Source organism: Pocillopora verrucosa, chromosome 6, assembly GCF_036669915.1.
Source record: "Pocillopora verrucosa isolate sample1 chromosome 6, ASM3666991v2, whole genome shotgun sequence".
In the NCBI taxonomy this organism is placed as follows: Eukaryota; Metazoa; Cnidaria; class Anthozoa; order Scleractinia; family Pocilloporidae; genus Pocillopora; species Pocillopora verrucosa.
The window spans coordinates 3,249,742-3,267,626 of record NC_089317.1 but is presented as its reverse complement, the minus strand read 5'-3'; the positions used below and the strand labels follow the sequence as shown (position 1 = coordinate 3,267,626).

Genomic DNA, 17,885 nt, shown 5'->3' with positions numbered 1-17,885 from the left:
GTGATCATTTCCTTATTCTCATGATCTCAAATGAATGGTTCAGTAATAGTATTGTAAGGAGAGACTAGATGCTGGTCACTCTGGGTTGAAATGGTACCCGGTGGGTTACGCACTCCATTGCCAAAACGTCGACACTTTAAAAAAACATAAAAAATAAGAGAAAATAGCGCTTTGGTTACACATGTCTTAAAAATATCTATTATTCGGCAAAACTCCTATGCTTACCCAGCTTCACACTAAAGCGGAAAAAATGAAATAGAAATAAAAATGAAAAAAAAATGAAAAAAATTGGATGAAACATTAAATCCCAAATTCTTATCTTAATTCATGAAAATTTCAGGTTCTTTTGATACTACTGTTGATAATAACTTAGAATCGCTATTCAATATCGTTTTAATAGTATAATTTAGTCCAGTTTTTTTCCACAAAACATTGAAGAAGTATATATGGGGTGTTGTGCAAGGAACTGGGGTGAACTCAGATTTCGCAGCGTGACAGGGACAGGGAATTAAAGCGCGGAAACAGTCATGTGGTTGTTATCCAAACAAATTATGTTTATTGGTGAACGAGTAAACAAGCACTGTTCATTTCCGATTGTTCCAACCGTCCTGAATTCGTAACCGCAAAAGATAGGATTAGGTGCAAATTGCCTTAAAGAAAAGATCACGACTGTGTTCTGTTGTCTTCCCATGACTTCAATTATTTTGTACTTCTTTTAAAGTCCATCGTGCCTAAAGTTTAGTTTTAAATTTCCATTTTACACTGAGTGGCTGCACATAGGAAATCTATGCGTCCCTGCGAAGTCACTCGTGACGGATCTGACAAGTTAGTCTGTTTTTTAGGCCACCTTCAGAGAACGTCTCCCATTTACCACCTCCGCCCCTCCCTCAACTCCCTTCCCCCTCCCCCCCGCCCCCTTCGCTGCCTCTCGCTTGAAAGCGAGATAGCTGCAAGTCTAAATTGACGGCTCAGTAACATCAAGGGTTAGAATGTTAAATTTCAATATTTTTTTTAAGGAGTCTCGCGTGGTTGATTTTTTGTTTTTCATTCGTTGGTGGTTTTGCATTTAATTGTCTTCTTCGGTTTTGATCCTAAATTGACACCCATTACACGACAACTCGCACTTAAAGCGATAAAAGACAGGAAACAAAGTTTGCGTCTATTATCAATATTACGAGGCGAAAAAGTTCGTTTTAATTAGCATACAAAACTGATCTTGTCGTCAAAACAATCGTTGCCTCATTTAAAATTTAAATAGAGACCACTGATAAAGAGAAATGCCGGATTGAAATGACTGTCGTGAGTTTCTCCGGACCTGATTTTAATCCAGTTAACTTCCAAGCGGAAGTTCTCTTGTTGTCGAAATCATGTACAACACATGACACATTTTTTTCAACGTGCGAGGTGGTGAAAAGATAAAAGCTTAGTTTAACTTTCCAAAGTGGTTTTGTATCAAGGTTGAAGCAGAAGCACAAAGCAGAGCTTGAGCAATATTCGCCATTTGCTTGTCACGCAAAATCTGTTCACCATGCCTCGAGGGTGACGACTAATTAATTAACCGCGGAAATCTGTCTGTGTTAAGAAGAACCGTGGGAAAAATCACTCGTACTTCGAGGAAGCTTCAAGCTGAAAATCAATCCGATAGAACAACGGACTCCATTAGTAAAACTTCTAAAGATAAGAATAACATGCGTGCTCTAAATGATTCAGACAATGCCCAAACAAAACCTTTCATATATTGCTTAATTATTTTTCAAAGCAACGATCGCCGTCAGAAATAGGTCAGTCTCAAATCTTAATCTTTGGCAGACTAGAAAGTAAAACTCTTCAGTGCTGATATAACGGTTTAATTCCGTCTAAGAATGCAAAATTCTCAAGGAATTTTGTTTTTCGCTTCTCAAGTGAAATGCAAATTACAGTTTCCGCCGTGCTGAACTCCCTGGGGGTTTTCGCTTCTCGGTGGTCACACAATCACATTTTTCCACCAATCAGAAGCGAGAATTTCGGATGTGCCCGAGCCTGTCCTGTCAAAACAGAGCTCTTTTCATTCAGAAAAGCAATTTTCCATAACGGCTTCCGCTAACTGTAGAGAGCAAGGACTTCGCCGTAAAATGTGCCTATTGGGCTTGCAGGGAGCCAGAATTTTCCATCATTCATTGTGGTACGGCGAGTTTTGCGTTTGTTTAATTTGGACGAATTTGTGCGGGGTTTAATCACATATCCTAAAGCATGTGTATTATACTGGATTTCGTTATTGGTTAATTAATCTTTGACCACTCAAGCATCACACTAACCAGAACGTGTTGTTCGGCGGTCGAGGAACGCGTCGAAAAGCGTGGAACAGTCCGGTTCGGAAATGGAGCGACATTTTTTGGTAAGTTACACATTGAATGTTTTACCTCTCCATTAAAAGCAGATTACTTTTGTTATTTGCATATAATTTGCCAAAGAAATCGAAAATTCCTACTTAATATGCGGAAAGCTTCACGCGCTAAAAAGCGCAGTGTGATTTTGCGGTGAAAAATGCTCGTTGTTCGCGGAAGAATGAAAGATAGTTTTAAGTAACTTTTGCCGTTTGTTGTTGCTAAATTGACTTCCAAAATCATTCCTTCTCAACTCACGCAATCTGAGATTTTGGAGGAATAATGTCAGGGTCAGAAGAGTGAGTAATATACAAGCTGTATCGTTAACATAGTTAACAACATATACACGAGATTCAACATTGTTGTTATAAACTTTTCGTTCGACCTGTGTCGGATATCGGTCGGCCGGAAAAAATAGTCATAACATAAATAGATTCTGTTACTTCCTTTGACTAAAACAGAAACACTCTTTTGTTGTTTGACGAAGATCTTCACCGAGCTTAAACTATTCCATTCGACTGAATCTATTTTGAAAGAGAAAAATTTCATTAGTCAGCAGTTTTGAGAGAGGTTCTGAATTCGATTTCTCGGAGACGTTACAAAGCGCTTTGTGAATCCAAAATGATCGCATATAAACCTGTTTTGATGTCTTTGTTGTGGTAAATCTTATGCGGCAGTAAGACTTAAGGAAGTTTGTCATCTTTTCGTGGTAAATATAAAGTATTAGTGGCGTGCTGTGCCATGTGATACGTGAAGTTTCGATGTACCCCGAAGCAACGCGAAATATCTCCAGTTGCTGTTGAAATAGATCGACCCTTGTCGAAATGTTATCGGTTAAAATAGATTATTATAAGGGCAATGGATGATTCATCAATTTGTCTAATGTTTTCCATCAAATTTCATGGATAGATTTTGAAATTATATGCATGCTTCTTTATTCGAGCGATCGGGCGAAAGTTTTTTTCGATAACTGAACATATATATCATTCGTTTATTTTTTTAAATGGCCTCGAGATCGTAATAACAGCGAATTACTTAAAAATTAGGATCAAGGTTATCAGCTACGCTAAGAGAGAGGACAGACAATAAATCAGTCCTTTAGAAACTAAAAATATCTTCTATCCAAAGTGAATGATGCAAGTGTCATCTGGTGCAATGCATTTGGTTAAGTGCTGTCTTTACTGAGGAAATATCGCTTTTATTTTCATCCATCGAAGGTTAGAGTTGTCCGAACTCTTCGCAAGTAATTTCCTATGGTTGCATCAGAAATCGTTTAACTATTTGCTAATGATATAACAAAAGAGGTAACTCGACAGTGACAAAACACTCATTTCGCCCCGCTGTTTCTGTCGGTTGGAGAAGAATACAAAAATTGTTTACCTGTCCGGACGCATTTGTCGTTATTTTCAATGACAACATCTTCGAAGCCATATTTTTCTTTCGTATGAAGCGCAATTGCTCGATCTGTAGCTATGTATTATGCAGATTAACTGTAGTTATTTGATATAATCTTAAAAACATGCCTCCAGTTAGCAGACTTACAGAATACGAATAATTTTCGATAATCTTTCTCAAGTTATGAAAAAGAAAGTTCAAGAGGTGAAGTTTTCTCTGCCCGAGTGTAACATTTCAGCGCTGAAAATGATACACGAAATAATTTAATTTCGAGGGCTATGTTTCAGTCGTTATCAACATCAGTTGCCCTCGACTGATAGTCGGAATGATGTCTGAATGATGTCTGAAAAAAGAAAAGACAATTTCGTTCCTTGCTTCCGGATTTGCTTTCGAGGAAAACAAACGTACTTTTTTCCGCTAATTCTAGTTAACCTTAGGTAATGATTTCGATGGCAAGTGAATTTTCTCTGAATAGTTTATAAGTGATATGAAATTTCAGCGAGTCAATCCAATTTGGAGATGTGTCGATTCCACGTGAGTACAATTCTCATGAACTCTAAGAAGCAACCGTTATTTCATTTCTTTGGAGATAAGGCGTTGAAACAGGTTGGATGTAGAGCTCTTTTGATTTCTTCTAAATTTACAGTCACAAATGGATACTAACGACATTTTCTCCCAATTTTTTTTCGAGATTAAAAGTTTGTTTCCATTTTGCGAAAACTTTGCCGTCGCGAAAATATCCTAATTTCATTTATGGCGTCTGATACATTGTCTTAACCTTGCACTGACTGAAATAGATCGTAAAATGCAGCGAAAACAAGCAGTCATAAAGCGTATTCTTAAACTTGGAAAATGATGATTTGTCTGGATAAATTTTAGAACAGTTTACTATTAGCCGTCCTGTTTGTTCTCATCATATTTATGGTTTGGCTTAAAGCATAATATTCTGCTTGATATCCTGCCATGTCCAAACATCCCAAAAGGATACCGGGATAAGGTAATTTGTTTTATAGTGACAGTATATCGTTTAAAATATTGGATGAATTCAGATGTTCTGATCTTCGTTTCAGTCGAAAGAAAAGCGCAAACGACAGCTTGGAAAGACAAATGACATCATATAAGTTTCAATGTAGTTATTGTGCTTTTTCAGTGGTAAAATCCCCCGTTTTAATTTGTGGGTGAAGGTTTAGCCGCAACATTATACTTGAGGTTTCCATTTGACGGTGACAGCACATTTATAAGGAAATTTTGAATTGTCAAATTGGACTTAGAATAACTAAAATTTAATTCCAAGATAGGAACATTTTGCAATCATCGTATTGCATCTAAACCCTAAATATATTTAATTTTATATATTTCACGATACTCTTTAGGATTCGGTGAAAGAATATTTCAAGTTTGTAGTTTTAAACTTTCAATGAATATGCAATCATTCCATGGTGTATGAATATTACGAAACCTTTTTAGTTGTCATTTGAAACTCCACGGCGAGGCAATCAAACAAAGGTCTGATAATTCATTCGCAGAAACAACTGGTATATTTAGACGTTCATTCTTAATCTTTACACCATATTTTTTTGGAATGTACTTGAGCCAATTACTACATTTTTTAAAGATTTATTCAGTGGGCAACATTTAGTGAAAGTTATAATTTCCAGCGAGCCCGAGCACATCTTCTGAGTCGCGCGCTCAGATTTGTTTATTTGGGACCGATTCGGAAACATTTATGATCCAGCATTGTTACATCACTGTGGTTTTAAGTACATAAGTAAACATTGTGTCCCTGTTTTAAGGCTTTTAAGTGTTTGTTTTTATTAGAATTAGGCTAAAGTAAATTAGTTTTGATCAGGAGAAACTAGCACAGTTTAAATCCTTTCTTTTCAAATCCAGAATTTTTAAGTTGTCGTCTGCTAATGGTAAAGTTTTTGGGAAAAAAATTAAAACCAAAATTTGAAAAGTAGACAAAGGCAAGATGACAAATTGCGGTAATTTTGCGTCGAGTTATGCAAAGAAATTTGCAAATGGTCTTTGAAAATCACGGAGGCACTTCGATGATGAATAATCATTTTAATTGGAACTTTTGGCGCGCTATGAAAAAACCCTCGCTCTTCGTGTCTCTGAACAGGTAGTTTTACATTTAAATGATCGACTGGTAAGATAAAATACTTGTGAAGACTAAATTTATTAATAGTAGAAATAAAGCCATTCGATTCTGCGCTATCGTATAATTTTTTCAGCCGCGTTGCCTCACTAAGACCTGAATATTTCAACAATTATAACTTTACAGGTAGAAAGCAAATCGCTTCGTTAGTTCATTTTTTCTTTAAGATGGTTACGTTTTGCTAAATTTAGCATTGGGTTGCAGTTATAATTACATATTTTGATAGATTTTTACAAATAAATTAGATCCTATGTCCATCATGAGTCAAACGAGAAAAAGGGCATCATGCCAGATCTATTCTCCGCCATGATTGTTCTTCGTATCAAACGCACATTTTTCGATTACGTTCATGCTTTTGATCTGTCTTCTTTAGTCAAAACGGTCAGGCTTTCTTATCGAGTTGTAATTGAAAACGAAATTTAAATTTTTGTGCGTGTGTTTGCCTCAATTTGAAGAATTTAACTTAAATACGCGGGTGTAGTTTTGTGTTCAGCTTGACATAAGTGTGAAGTGAATAGTGCACAAGCCTCCACATGCCCACGCCTATTGCATAATCAACTTGTTCTTGGTTGGGGCTAGCACTGCATTCGAAATTGAAAACATGAGTCGCCGGCTGAAAGAAACTGAGCTTGATCTTCACCTAATTGCAGTAAGTAAAGATTTTAAAGTTTTCGGACTCTTTCTTAGTATAATTTTGCTCCGCCATATTTCTTTGATTTCGATCTGCGAGAGTCTCTCTCGTCTCCATGAATGCACAATTGAAACGTGTGCTCGTTAATTTGAGATTTGTACGGCGAAGGACTCGCACAGTCTAAAGAGAGATTGTTTCATATGTCACGAAATTGGAAAAACGAAGAAATACAAATTTCCTACAAGGAAGCGAACTAGAGATCCTTTGTATTTCGCGCTCTTCTAATCTTTCTCTAAGCTGTAGAAAACTGAGCTTATTCGATGTGAGGTATATATATGGCGTTCTTCCGATATCCTAAAGCACAAAATGGTGAACGTGACCTTCAGATTGCACTGGGATCGACATCCTAAGAGATCTGTCACAGCCTCTATAGTTATTTAAAGACGTACTCTTTAATCTCAACTTTATTCATCTTCGTTAAACATAGAATTTTCTTTTATTCATTTGAAACGCTAGACGTGGGTGGTCGTGAGACTAATTCTTTTTAATTCTCTTTAGTTTCTTAAAAGTAGTACATCAAACATCACAAGGAAAAGCGGATTTAAGGGAACAATAATTGTTTGGGTGAAGCAACGAAAAATGACTTCAGATTTTAATGAATCAGCGGGGAGGGGAATTTTTTTATATTTGCATGCAGTACGGTAATTGGCCTCTGCAACCACATAATCTCTGGTTTCGCACTAAGTTAATTAGTTAGGTTAAAATATTGAAACATTTTGAAAATGTTTTCGTCAGTGATTTCAATTTTTATCTCGATCTTTTTTCACTCAATAGAAATCGTCTGGAATATATTCCGTTGCTATAAAATAAACCAGGTTCGTGTTTTTTAATGGAAGGGCAACAATTAGTAAAGTGCATTTTTATTCAAAGCTAAATCGAAATCGATTGAGAACAACAACGAAATCACAGCAAGACGATATTTTTCTCGTCAGTGAGGAAGAAAACAGAAAGAAATCTTTTTCTCCCCTCGAGGAATCGAACTTCCTACCGACGAGTTCCGCGATCTGTTGCCTTACAGTGAAATTAAGCTGTAAACGAAATCAACATTTTTGTCGTTACAGACGGACCTTTCATTAAGGGCAGTATACACCAACTCGCCCATTCATACTTTAAAAGACTCCTTCGTGTTGTTAGGATCAGCCATCGAAAACATTCTCCCAGTTATGAGATCAGCAGTGTAATAAATCGAATATAACATTCAATCATTTGTCCAACAACAGGGTTTAGCTCTGACCACGTCTGATCACGCAATCACTACCACGTTATCACACACCACCGTGCGATCACACGATTACGTGCTTTTGGCTCGTAACCACTTAGAAAGAACATGAACGCGAAGTCTCTGCCGCTTTATACATCACTGTATCCATACCAAGGGAATTGAAGACTGTCTTGAAAGCGAGGGTGTGGTGTGCCTTTGTATCTCCTGCTTCGCGCTCGTCTCGCACGCTCGCTTCTTATGCGCTCACTCCTCGTGCGTCCTCTTCTAAAGCGCTCATTTGAAATTTTTCCGAAAGTAAAAATTTGCAATGGCCGATTTCATCTGAAGTCGATATTTCGTTTCTTTCCTTAGATTATTTTTGCCCTTTCTGGTCTCTTGGTATATGCGTTAGACTGCCCTGACAATATGTACCAGAGCGGCTCGCTCTGTTGCAAGTACTGTCCGGTAGGAACATATATGACAAAGACCTGCAACGTGAGCAAAGGAAATTCTTTTTGTGAATCATGCCCGGTTAGTATGTTTTATTTGTTGTTGTTGTTATTGAAAAAAAAAATGCAGATACTTTTAGCTTTGTACAATTTTAGCTGATGTTATTATGCGTTGTCAATCGTTTGCTACGATCGGCGGCAAAATTCTCAGAACTGTCCAATGTTTTTGTTGTTGTTTCTAATGCTGCTGTTGTTGTTGTTGTTGTTGTTGCTGTTGTTGTTGTTGTTGTTGCTGTTGTTGTTGTTGTTGTTGTTGTTGTTTTTCCGGCGAAGTAGTGTTGATGCACGCCTCTCCCTCCCCAGCCTCCAGACAATTTTAAGTTGACTCTTGAATTTTATCCAAGTTACTTGGGGTTGCATTTTGGCATCGCTTTGTTGTTGAGGGAGAATGGGGGGTGGGGGAAGGGGGGGGGGGGGTCCCCAGGATTGCTATACACATAGAGCCCGTCCTGGGAGGTTTTTTATTCATCTCCCTAAGTATTCTCTTTATATTGTAGATTTATAAATCATACCATAATTGTTGGCGTCTCTGAGATCAATAACTCTTGTGTTGAATTTCGTTGGCGCTCAAATTGTTCACCAAATTTCTGTGTTGGCTCATGAACAATGATTTACGCATCATGGGGTAATGTGCGGATGACTTCCGGTGAATATACGAATGACTTCCGGTCCATCCTTTGTGTGATAGATACGTAATGTCTGCCCCCGAGGGAAACGGCTGATCTTTTGCAGAGGCTCTCAAGGTTTCCCGTGTCCTCGCTCCAAAAGCTACATTTCACACACAAAAAAAGACAAAAACAAAAAAACCAAAAAAATCAACCAGTTATGGTAGAGTAAAAACTCTTTTTAGAGTTGTCTCCTCTCAACTTCAGCTTTCCGACGAAATCGTCACAACACGTTGACTTAGTCTTAGTTCCCAGGATAATTTCGAAGAGGATGTATGGAACGAAGAAAGGACGTTTTGACTATCCACCAGCGCAATTTGAAGTATTAAATCGTTTGTTGTACAAACGTTGTTGCATGAAACCAAATCGTAGCTTGATTAGCAGAGGGATAAACAAGGTCATTTTTTTTTCTCGATCATTTTTCAGAGTGAAACGTTCATGGATAAGCAGAACAACAACAGCAAGTGTAAGCAGTGTCAGAAATGCCCACCGTCCCAGACGGCCATACGGCATTGCAAGCCAATTCACGATAGGGAATGTAGATGCCCCCCCGGAACGTACCACGATAAAGAAGTCTTGATTTGCTTAGAATGTCTGAAATGTAACGTAGGCTACGGGGCGGTGTCACCCTGCACAAATATAAGTAACACGGAATGTCAGCCCTGTCGGGAGGTACGTGTAACAAAACTCGATAATTTGTCCACAGTGAAACAGTTATTTTGTTTCCCGAGGCGGAGATGAACATTTACCGGTAACAGTGCACTGTTACCCGCCTATGCAACAGATTTTGCGATATTGCCTGCTCAGAGATTGCCCCTTGCGGTGAATAAGGACTAATCCTTGACCCTTTCACTCCCAAGATCTCATGAGTAATTCTCCATACTGTCTGTCATACAATTATTATGACGTTAGGTCGGAGAATTTGATATTGGATCAACTAGTAATCCCCCAATTGATATTTTTCTTTATTCTCTTTATTCTCATCACTTTTATGCTTGATATTGTATTGATATTGTTGGGAGAAATTCTCTCTTGATCACTCATGGAAAGTAGTGGGTTAAGCATATAACTTCCTGATATTTTTTTCCTTTTATGCAACCATTCAGGGAACATTTTCTGATCGCGTCAGTCACGAACAGGAATGTTTGAATTGCTCACAGTGTGATCCAGGCGCAGTGATTAAGGAAGAATGCATAGCAACAAGGGACACAATCTGCCAGAGAGCGAACAATTCACGGATTTCTACTGTTTCCCAAGTTGTCACTTCGGGTATGTTTTCACGTGTCACGAAAATTACTATGAAAAATTGAAATCAATTTCAATATCTCAGCGACTGCGCACCTACCGGTCCCCTAACCCAACAGTAACCCTAACTTGTTTCCCTTTAACTGTTGTCGAGTTAAAGGGGGGGGGGGGGGCAGGTGCGCGTACTTTTTCGTTATATCATCACTCTTGTTTGGACCTAGCTTGTTCACGGTCATGATATCCAATAACTGATCAATATCCAGCTATCTTGACCTCAAGTTGGGTCAGTAACGCAGATATATACTTAAGCGTTATTTCAATCATTTGCAGTCTCTCGAGCGCCTTCGGCACCAACCAATGCTGGACGTTCATTAAGCCCCGTAGAGAAAGTAACATCTAACTCCATAAGGTATATCATTGGCATCGTTGTCACTGTAGTGCTCCTCGTTCTAATTGTTGTGGCTATTTACTGTTACTGGAGGAAACAAAATCGGCATGAAGGAAACCAGGCTCATAACCCTCAAGGTAAGAAAAAAAATTTTTTTTTGAGGTCAGATCGTCAGGCTAAGCGAAGTCTCATAAAGGATTGCTATAAGTAAACATTAGGGCTCTTATGCCAAACAGAACGGCGACACTAACGAGAAAGTTGCGAATGAAACGATTTAATGAGGAGGAAAATAGCACCCCACGTGTTTTTTTTAAAACACGTTGTAGATTTCCTAATTCTCATCTGCTTAGCAACAAAGTGAAAACGACAAATTTTGCGTGGTCCGCGAACGAGAATCCTGACAGCAAATATTTTGCTTGTTTACCTGTTACTCATTGACACCGACACATATTAAAGAGGAGATCGATATTTAAAACTGTTGGACGTGACGATGTTGACAGAATGCTAATTTGAGTTCTGCTTCCTTATTGACTGAGAGGATGACGCAAGTTTTCTCGAACAAACGCTTTGTGAAACCATGAAGAAACAATGCAATCCCTTGTTTTCGTCTCTGTGGAATATAACTCTGAATGAATTTTAATCCTAAGAAAATGCCATGAAAACTTTCAGCAACGCGTAGCTGGTAAAGTATGCTAAATGATGGACAGTTATTCAATTCTGACTCGAAGTTTGCCGATAAAAGCCGCCCACACACTCATTTACGTGCACCACGCGATCTCTGCTAAATAAATCACGTTTTCCAGATTACTTGACAGTCAACAGCGTTGAAAACTAGACTAAAGCTATATTAGAATGTCTTTCTTCTTTCCTCTGGCTGTTATCCTGAGAGTGACTGAGAGACAGAATCTTTAACAAATTTGCTGTTGTTGTTGTAATTGTTTTAGAAATGGAGGAAGCGAAGTATGACTTTGTGCCACCGACTTCATCGGAGACACCAGCTCACGCGCGATCCTCGTACGGACTTCGAGGAAGGCGGACGGTCTACTCCACGAGACCAAATAGTCATCAACGAGATTCTGACTCTCAGGGCAGTAGTGGCTCGTTACAGGGCGTCAGCGTAAGCAACGGCAAAAGTAAGTATGTCTCAAATGGGAAAGAGAAGGGAAAGTCTGTATTCAAAGTAATCCTTAAGGAGTTAGAAGAAGCGTTGCCGCGTGACACTTTCGTGACAATTCGTTCTGTGTGTGGTGTGACATTTTTGAACCGGACAATTTTTAGTTGATTATTTTCCATAGTTCAAATCTTTTTTTTATCCAAGGCCTGTTGCTATTTAGCATTTCCTGTAATCCTATTCGTGATCGAAGTAATTTTCTTACTTTGTATTAGTTCCAACTGGATATTACACTGTGTGAGAAATTTAAGAATTGTTGAAGAACGCATGGGCATCATCCACAATCCAGAACATCTGCAGACATATTTGAATAAAGAAGGAATAAGGAAGAACCGAGAATGGAAATTATTAGAAAACTTAGTTATAGTTCACGCTAGATTTAAAGTGAAAAAACAATAATTCAACTCTATTCCGACAGAGTCATGTATAATCGTATCATGACTTTGACACAGAATAGGTTTAAAATATTAGTTTTTCACATAAAATGGGCTGCTGGATCAAGAAATTTGTTCAACTCGCTGTATGCCTAATCGATGGTCTCTTTTAATGTCAGAGCGTCTTTCCATTTTAAATTCTTGGTTTCTTTTATGATGCATACTTTCAATACTTTCTACCTTTTTCCTTTGTTTTGTTTGTTTTGTTGTCTTTTATGTTGTTTTGTTTCGTTTTTGTTTATTTTTCACTTCTCACTGTTTAGTTCCTTTCTTTCGGCAAGTTCTTTGTCTCGGCTCGCTACCATTTTCTCGTTGTCAACCCTTCAACTCTCAGAAGAGATTAACATGAAATTTCTCCCTATCTCTAATATCTCTACATCATCCAGCAAACAGGTCATGAGAATTCTGAAACTTATCGGGTAGATTTTTTTATCCCCATCTAACACCAAATTCTCAAAACTAATAACAAGGAAATCTGTTACAGCTAGAGGGAAGAATTGACAATAAGATTTTGGGAGTTAAAGGGTTAAAACTTACCTTCACCACTAAACACTGCAATTCTCTGAGGCGGGGCGAGGAGTAAAAACTGTTTCATTGAGCAACAGCAAAAATTGAATTATGCCCCGGCCACAACTCCGCCGATTACAAAAAAAATGACGGTCTCTTGGTGTTTAGTTTAATGAAAAAACACGCGAAACCAAGCTGAAGACTAACTCCTCAACTGCGAACGTGTACCGCTGACCCGTGGAGTGGTGCCAACCTTCGGATTTTCGAAGTGAAAGTCGTTTTTTTTCATTTGAACTCCACGCTAGAGACTGGACCTTGTGTCATTTATTGATTTTTAACGGAAATGAACCTTAACCCTTCCAAGGCGAAGGCTAACCGTAGCATGTCTCACCCCTCTCCCCCTGAAGTCTGCAAATTACCTAAGCTAATCTCATAACTGTATGGGCACCTGCGACCTCTCCTCAGACCTCCTGTATCTACCAGCAAAATGTTACTTTTTGTAAGTCTCAGAATATGATAATAATATTTTTGATTTCTCTACCACAGGTAAAACGTTGGTTCGGGACCTTCCCGCTCATGTTTTCATCGAACTTGGAAAGTTTTTAAACCCCAAGTCAAGCAAAAACTGGGTGACACTTGCGGGATACCTCGAGTTTACTACGAATGAGATAAAAAACTTTGAACTTGAGGTCAACGAGGCTACTCAAAACGTGCTTTATCAATGGGGACAAAAAGATAGTTCCACTGTGGATTTCCTTATCAATGTATTGAAGAAAATGAAGAGGGATGACTGCGTGCAAGTTCTTAAGCCGTGGGATAATTGATGAAGCAGAAGGAACTGTACGTGAAAGCGAGGAGAAAAGCGTTTCTCTCAGGTAGTCGCCCGAAGGTGGAGCTCTCTACTATCGAGATGGATTAAGCGGAAAACTTGAGTTGGACAATGTTAAATGGACGCAGAGTCTTGGATCGTGAATGAAAGGTTATTAAGTCGTTTGTTTTGTTCGTGTTGTAATTAAGGTAGGTGTTGTTGTTCCTTTTTTTTCATGAGCGGTTTCCGATGGTGTAAAAGATGTCTGTGCGCGAGAAGAAGTCACAAAGCGAAACTTTAACACGAGCGCCTCCCCGCCGACGCGGGTGGTAAAATCTTTTAAGGCCGATTTACGCCGTACGACTTTGTCGCGTGCAACAAGCCCACGACAGGCCTACGAAACGAATTATTTCGTCTAAATCAAACCTGCAACTCGCTTACGACTGTCGCATACGTCTCAAAAATGTCGTAGGATTTTAAAACATGTTCTGAAAAACATTTTTTAACCGCTGCGACAACCGTAGCCGAAATCGATGAATATGAATTATATTGTGAAAAATTTCTACTGAGTAGGGGGAGGAAAGTGAAGTTTTCTTGCATCATAATCACGGACGAAGTTGCTGCTGTTCGTTAGTTGTCGAATACAGAGCAAAGTTAGTTGTCGAATACAAAGCGAAGATAACTCTTTCAGAAGAGGAGGTAGAAATTAATTTCGTCTAGGAGTGAAGAAGAATTCCTTTTCGAAAGCCGGCAAGTTTTTGTGAGATGGAGAGGAATTTTTTACTCGATTTTGGCTTGTGCACGTGCAAAGGGCCCCAAGGGAGTATGGAGTGTTGCAAGCTTGTTGCATGCATCGTAGTTGCACCGTGTAAATCGGCCGTTATAAGTAGCAGTAGAGCACTGGTAACCGGCTTTTATTTCGACCCATTATGAAATTAAGGTCATGTTTTATTGGGATCAAGGCTTTCAGTTTGGCTGAGTTGTTTGAAGGTTTTTTTCTTGTAGGCATCAACCAAAAAGAAAGAAAGTTAAGTGAAAAAAAGTGGGAAATAAAAAACACCAGTGGCAACCGCTGTCACATTTGGTGCCTTAACACTTTAAACCCTAAGAGTGACTAGCATCTAATTTCTCCCCACAATATCACCTACGGATCATGCATTAAGGTCATGAGAATATAGGAAATGATCACCAACTAGAGAAGCTCTTGATTGTTAAACAGTTTCTCCTTGTCGGCACTTGAAGAAATGTATAGAGAACAGTATGGAGAATATGCATAATGATGTAAGGGTGCAAAGGGTTAACCCTTTCACTCCCCAGATCTCATTAGTAATTCTCCTTTCTGTCTGCCATACAAATCTTATGATGTTAGTTTGGAGAATTTGTTTTTGGATCAACTGATAATCCCCTGATTGATATTTCTCTTTCATTCTTATTACTTGTCTGCTTGTTATTGTATTGATATTGTAAGGAGAAATTCCTTCTTGATCACTTATGGGAGTTGAAGGATTAATTCGGCTGGTTTATCGTCACATCAATTTCAGTCACCACAGCATCTTATTCTCAAAGTTGGGTCAGAAGAGCGCGACATGACGATCACGGTCGCCATGTTGTCCTCCTTCAACTCGTCAACGCGGAGAAGTCTGGTAATGAGTGGAATTGCCTCGTTTCAAACAAAAATGGTTGATTAAGTGTTCTAACGCTTATATTTAGAAAAAAAATTGGTTTCAGTTAAAGCGTTTGATTCCCATGGCACACGACCTTATTGTATGCAAGAAAAGGCTAAAGAGTGAGTGGGGTGGGGTGGGGTGGGGTGGGGGAAGACGTGAGGCAGAAATAAGAGAAAAAATGGCGCCTTACGAAGAGATGAGACAATTTTCATTCACATTGAGCAAGATACCTGCTCATCTTTTTCACGGGCCTTAGATCTGCAGATTGCTGGATAAAATGTCATGGCAGCGAAAAGACTAGAGAAATAATGATGTAGGATAGATATATATATAGTATTCAAAGTTGTTACAGTTCAGAAATTTTTCTTGCTCAAACTTACGTTTCTCCTCAATGAGGCTGCTCATCAATTTATTTGTTTACCCATCAGTAAACTTCTTCCTGGACTCTTTTCGTATGTAAGATGAATGAAGCACAGCAGGTTTTAATAGTGTCGGCACAGTTCTCTGATGTCACTGAGAGACTGATTCTACGACGTAATATTTCCTAATTTGTGTTTTATGGAATATTTCGACGTTCGACGACATTTGTTTTCATAGCATTGGATGTCGGGAAATTGAGCAAAGTTTTGCATATTGCGAATTCGTTTAATTGCGTTGAAGCTGTATAGGGGACGCTGACGTTCTGTCTGGGCGGTGATTTGATTTCGAAATCAAACCATAACAATTTCGTTCTTAGGCTCTCCATACTCGTGTGATTGAGGTTCTGGGAACGAAAGTGTGACAGTGCCGGTGGGAATTGACAAATGCCTTTATAAGGAGAACCGTATGTTTGTTCAAGAAAAATGCAGTTGTATATAAAATGAATTATAGTTTATGCTGTAGTTGGTAATGTAGATATACATACGCTGTATGCATGCGATTCGCCTTTGAAATATCATGTCAGTCACTTTAAAACACTAAAGTTGGTGTCTATGCGAAAGGCTCTAAAAACCAGGGATCTAAGTAAAACATGCATGTGCGTCTCACTAACCGAGTTCGAGGTTTGTACTTGAGTACGTTTTTCTGTTCAGATTTATGGCCCAATGCAAGGAAGATCAAAGTGCGCGTGCCATAAATCCAAAGGAAAAACGAGTTTCTGTAACTTACAGGAAGGACCTGGAAAACGAGGTTTTAGTACGATATTTATCATATCTCTGGGTTCAAACATAGAGGAAAGATTTCAATTCATGCAGACATTTGAATTCAGCGGGCCGTGTAGTGAAAAACGGCCTGCCTAAATTGACCAATCATAACGCACCTACGAACAAAGTTATATGATAAAATAATTTATGCCATGCTATGCAATTCGCGATCGCCTATCACAAAATTGAACAGTGTAGGTCAAAAGAGTTTGAGATATAAATGATAGTGAAGACAACGTAGAGATCAAGCAACCAGAACCAGTCGTTAGTTATCGCCTGGGGGGGGAGGGAGGGGGCAAATGATCACATGGTTTTCAGAGGGAACAGAGGAGAATGTACAGAGAATGTGCTACTAGTTAACTGCTAATGAGAGAAAGGGGGGGTATGATAAGAATCTTACAGAGCCTTAGGGGGGAGATCAGGTGAATTTTATGGAGACAGATCTTAAATCCCCCCCCCTCCACGCCCAGGCCATAAATAATGTCTGGTCAATAGGAATGTTCCATTGAAAGTGATAAGAATTGAAATTCAAATGAAAATAGGGACTAATTAAGACAAGAAAATGAAACAAGTTTTAAGGTAATGGAAAAGAGAGTCATAGTTATAGATGTAAAGTTCCAAAGGACGTTTATTTTTGTACAGCGAATTCGGAGTGTAATATGTGGTTGCATAAAAAAAAGGACGTATGAATATTTTTGGTGGATCGATGAATCTTTTGTAAAAGAGCTTTGTTTAATGTTTGATTCTTGACTACGATAGAGGTTTTTGAAGAGAGTACCTTTTAATTGATATGACAGTGATTTGCAATTTCAAGTAAATAAAAGTCAGACAAAATGACACCAAGTATTCTGATTGTTATGACAAGGGAACACAACTTTTTCACTCAACCCTCCCGCGCTCTGACTGCACAATGTCTGTCGATCGTTTGCGTTTTCATCTCATGTTGGTGTCTCGGTAAAAATATATCTTTAACTGTAACAATTCTATAGGGACGGAGGAGCTTGGGACCGTAGGGGGGGGGGGGGAGGGGGGCTAGACAAAAGTTTGCTTTAGTAAAGGTACGTACCAAAAATAAAGGAGAAAGGAAAAGAAAACGAAGCCTGTCAATCAAAGCGATCGGTCAAATCGCCACAAGCCCGAACACGCAAGTGATTCGAAAGCAAATTCAATTTTATTTGGTTTTATCAACTGAATTTATACAATATAACTTGGCCACTGTAAGGAGTTTCTAAAGCTGACATTTGGAATGTTAGCCCTCGAGTGCTAATGCTCGAAATGTCATCTTTAGAAACTCTTTACAGTGGCCAATTTACATTTTCAATTTAGTTCAGAAAACCAAATTATCTTGTCATACCTCCCACCAGTGCGACACCACAGTTTCTTTGCAAACTTGCCACCGCTCCTCGAGTCATTCGCGGGATGATAGCATATATACCCCTTTATGTAAACTTGACTTCCACTCGAGGGTGTATCAGGGGTTTGGCGCATGCGTGTGTGTG

At 38.8% G+C, this 17,885-nt stretch overlaps 1 protein-coding gene across 1 annotated transcript; it reads left to right on the top strand.

Moving 5' to 3' along the window:
* The first annotated feature begins 2,065 nt into the window (after positions 1–2,065).
* Positions 2,066–17,225, top strand: LOC131771054 (tumor necrosis factor receptor superfamily member 16). The gene is made up of 7 exons (XM_066168801.1): positions 2,066–2,374; positions 8,184–8,342; positions 9,412–9,657; positions 10,092–10,254; positions 10,561–10,755; positions 11,563–11,751; positions 13,277–17,225. Exons 1-7 carry the CDS (start codon positions 2,357–2,359, stop codon positions 13,552–13,554), a joined length of 1,248 nt encoding a protein of 415 aa, XP_066024898.1. The 5' UTR covers positions 2,066–2,356; the 3' UTR covers positions 13,555–17,225.
* The last annotated feature ends 660 nt before the right edge of the window (positions 17,226–17,885 follow it).

Coding starts and splice junctions, on each gene's coding strand:
- LOC131771054 (XM_066168801.1), top strand. Junction 9,658..10,091: donor AATGTCAGCCCTGTCGGGAG/GTACGTGTAACA, acceptor GCAACCATTCAG/GGAACATTTTCTGATCGCGT. Junction 10,756..11,562: donor CCAGGCTCATAACCCTCAAG/GTAAGAAAAAAA, acceptor TAATTGTTTTAG/AAATGGAGGAAGCGAAGTAT.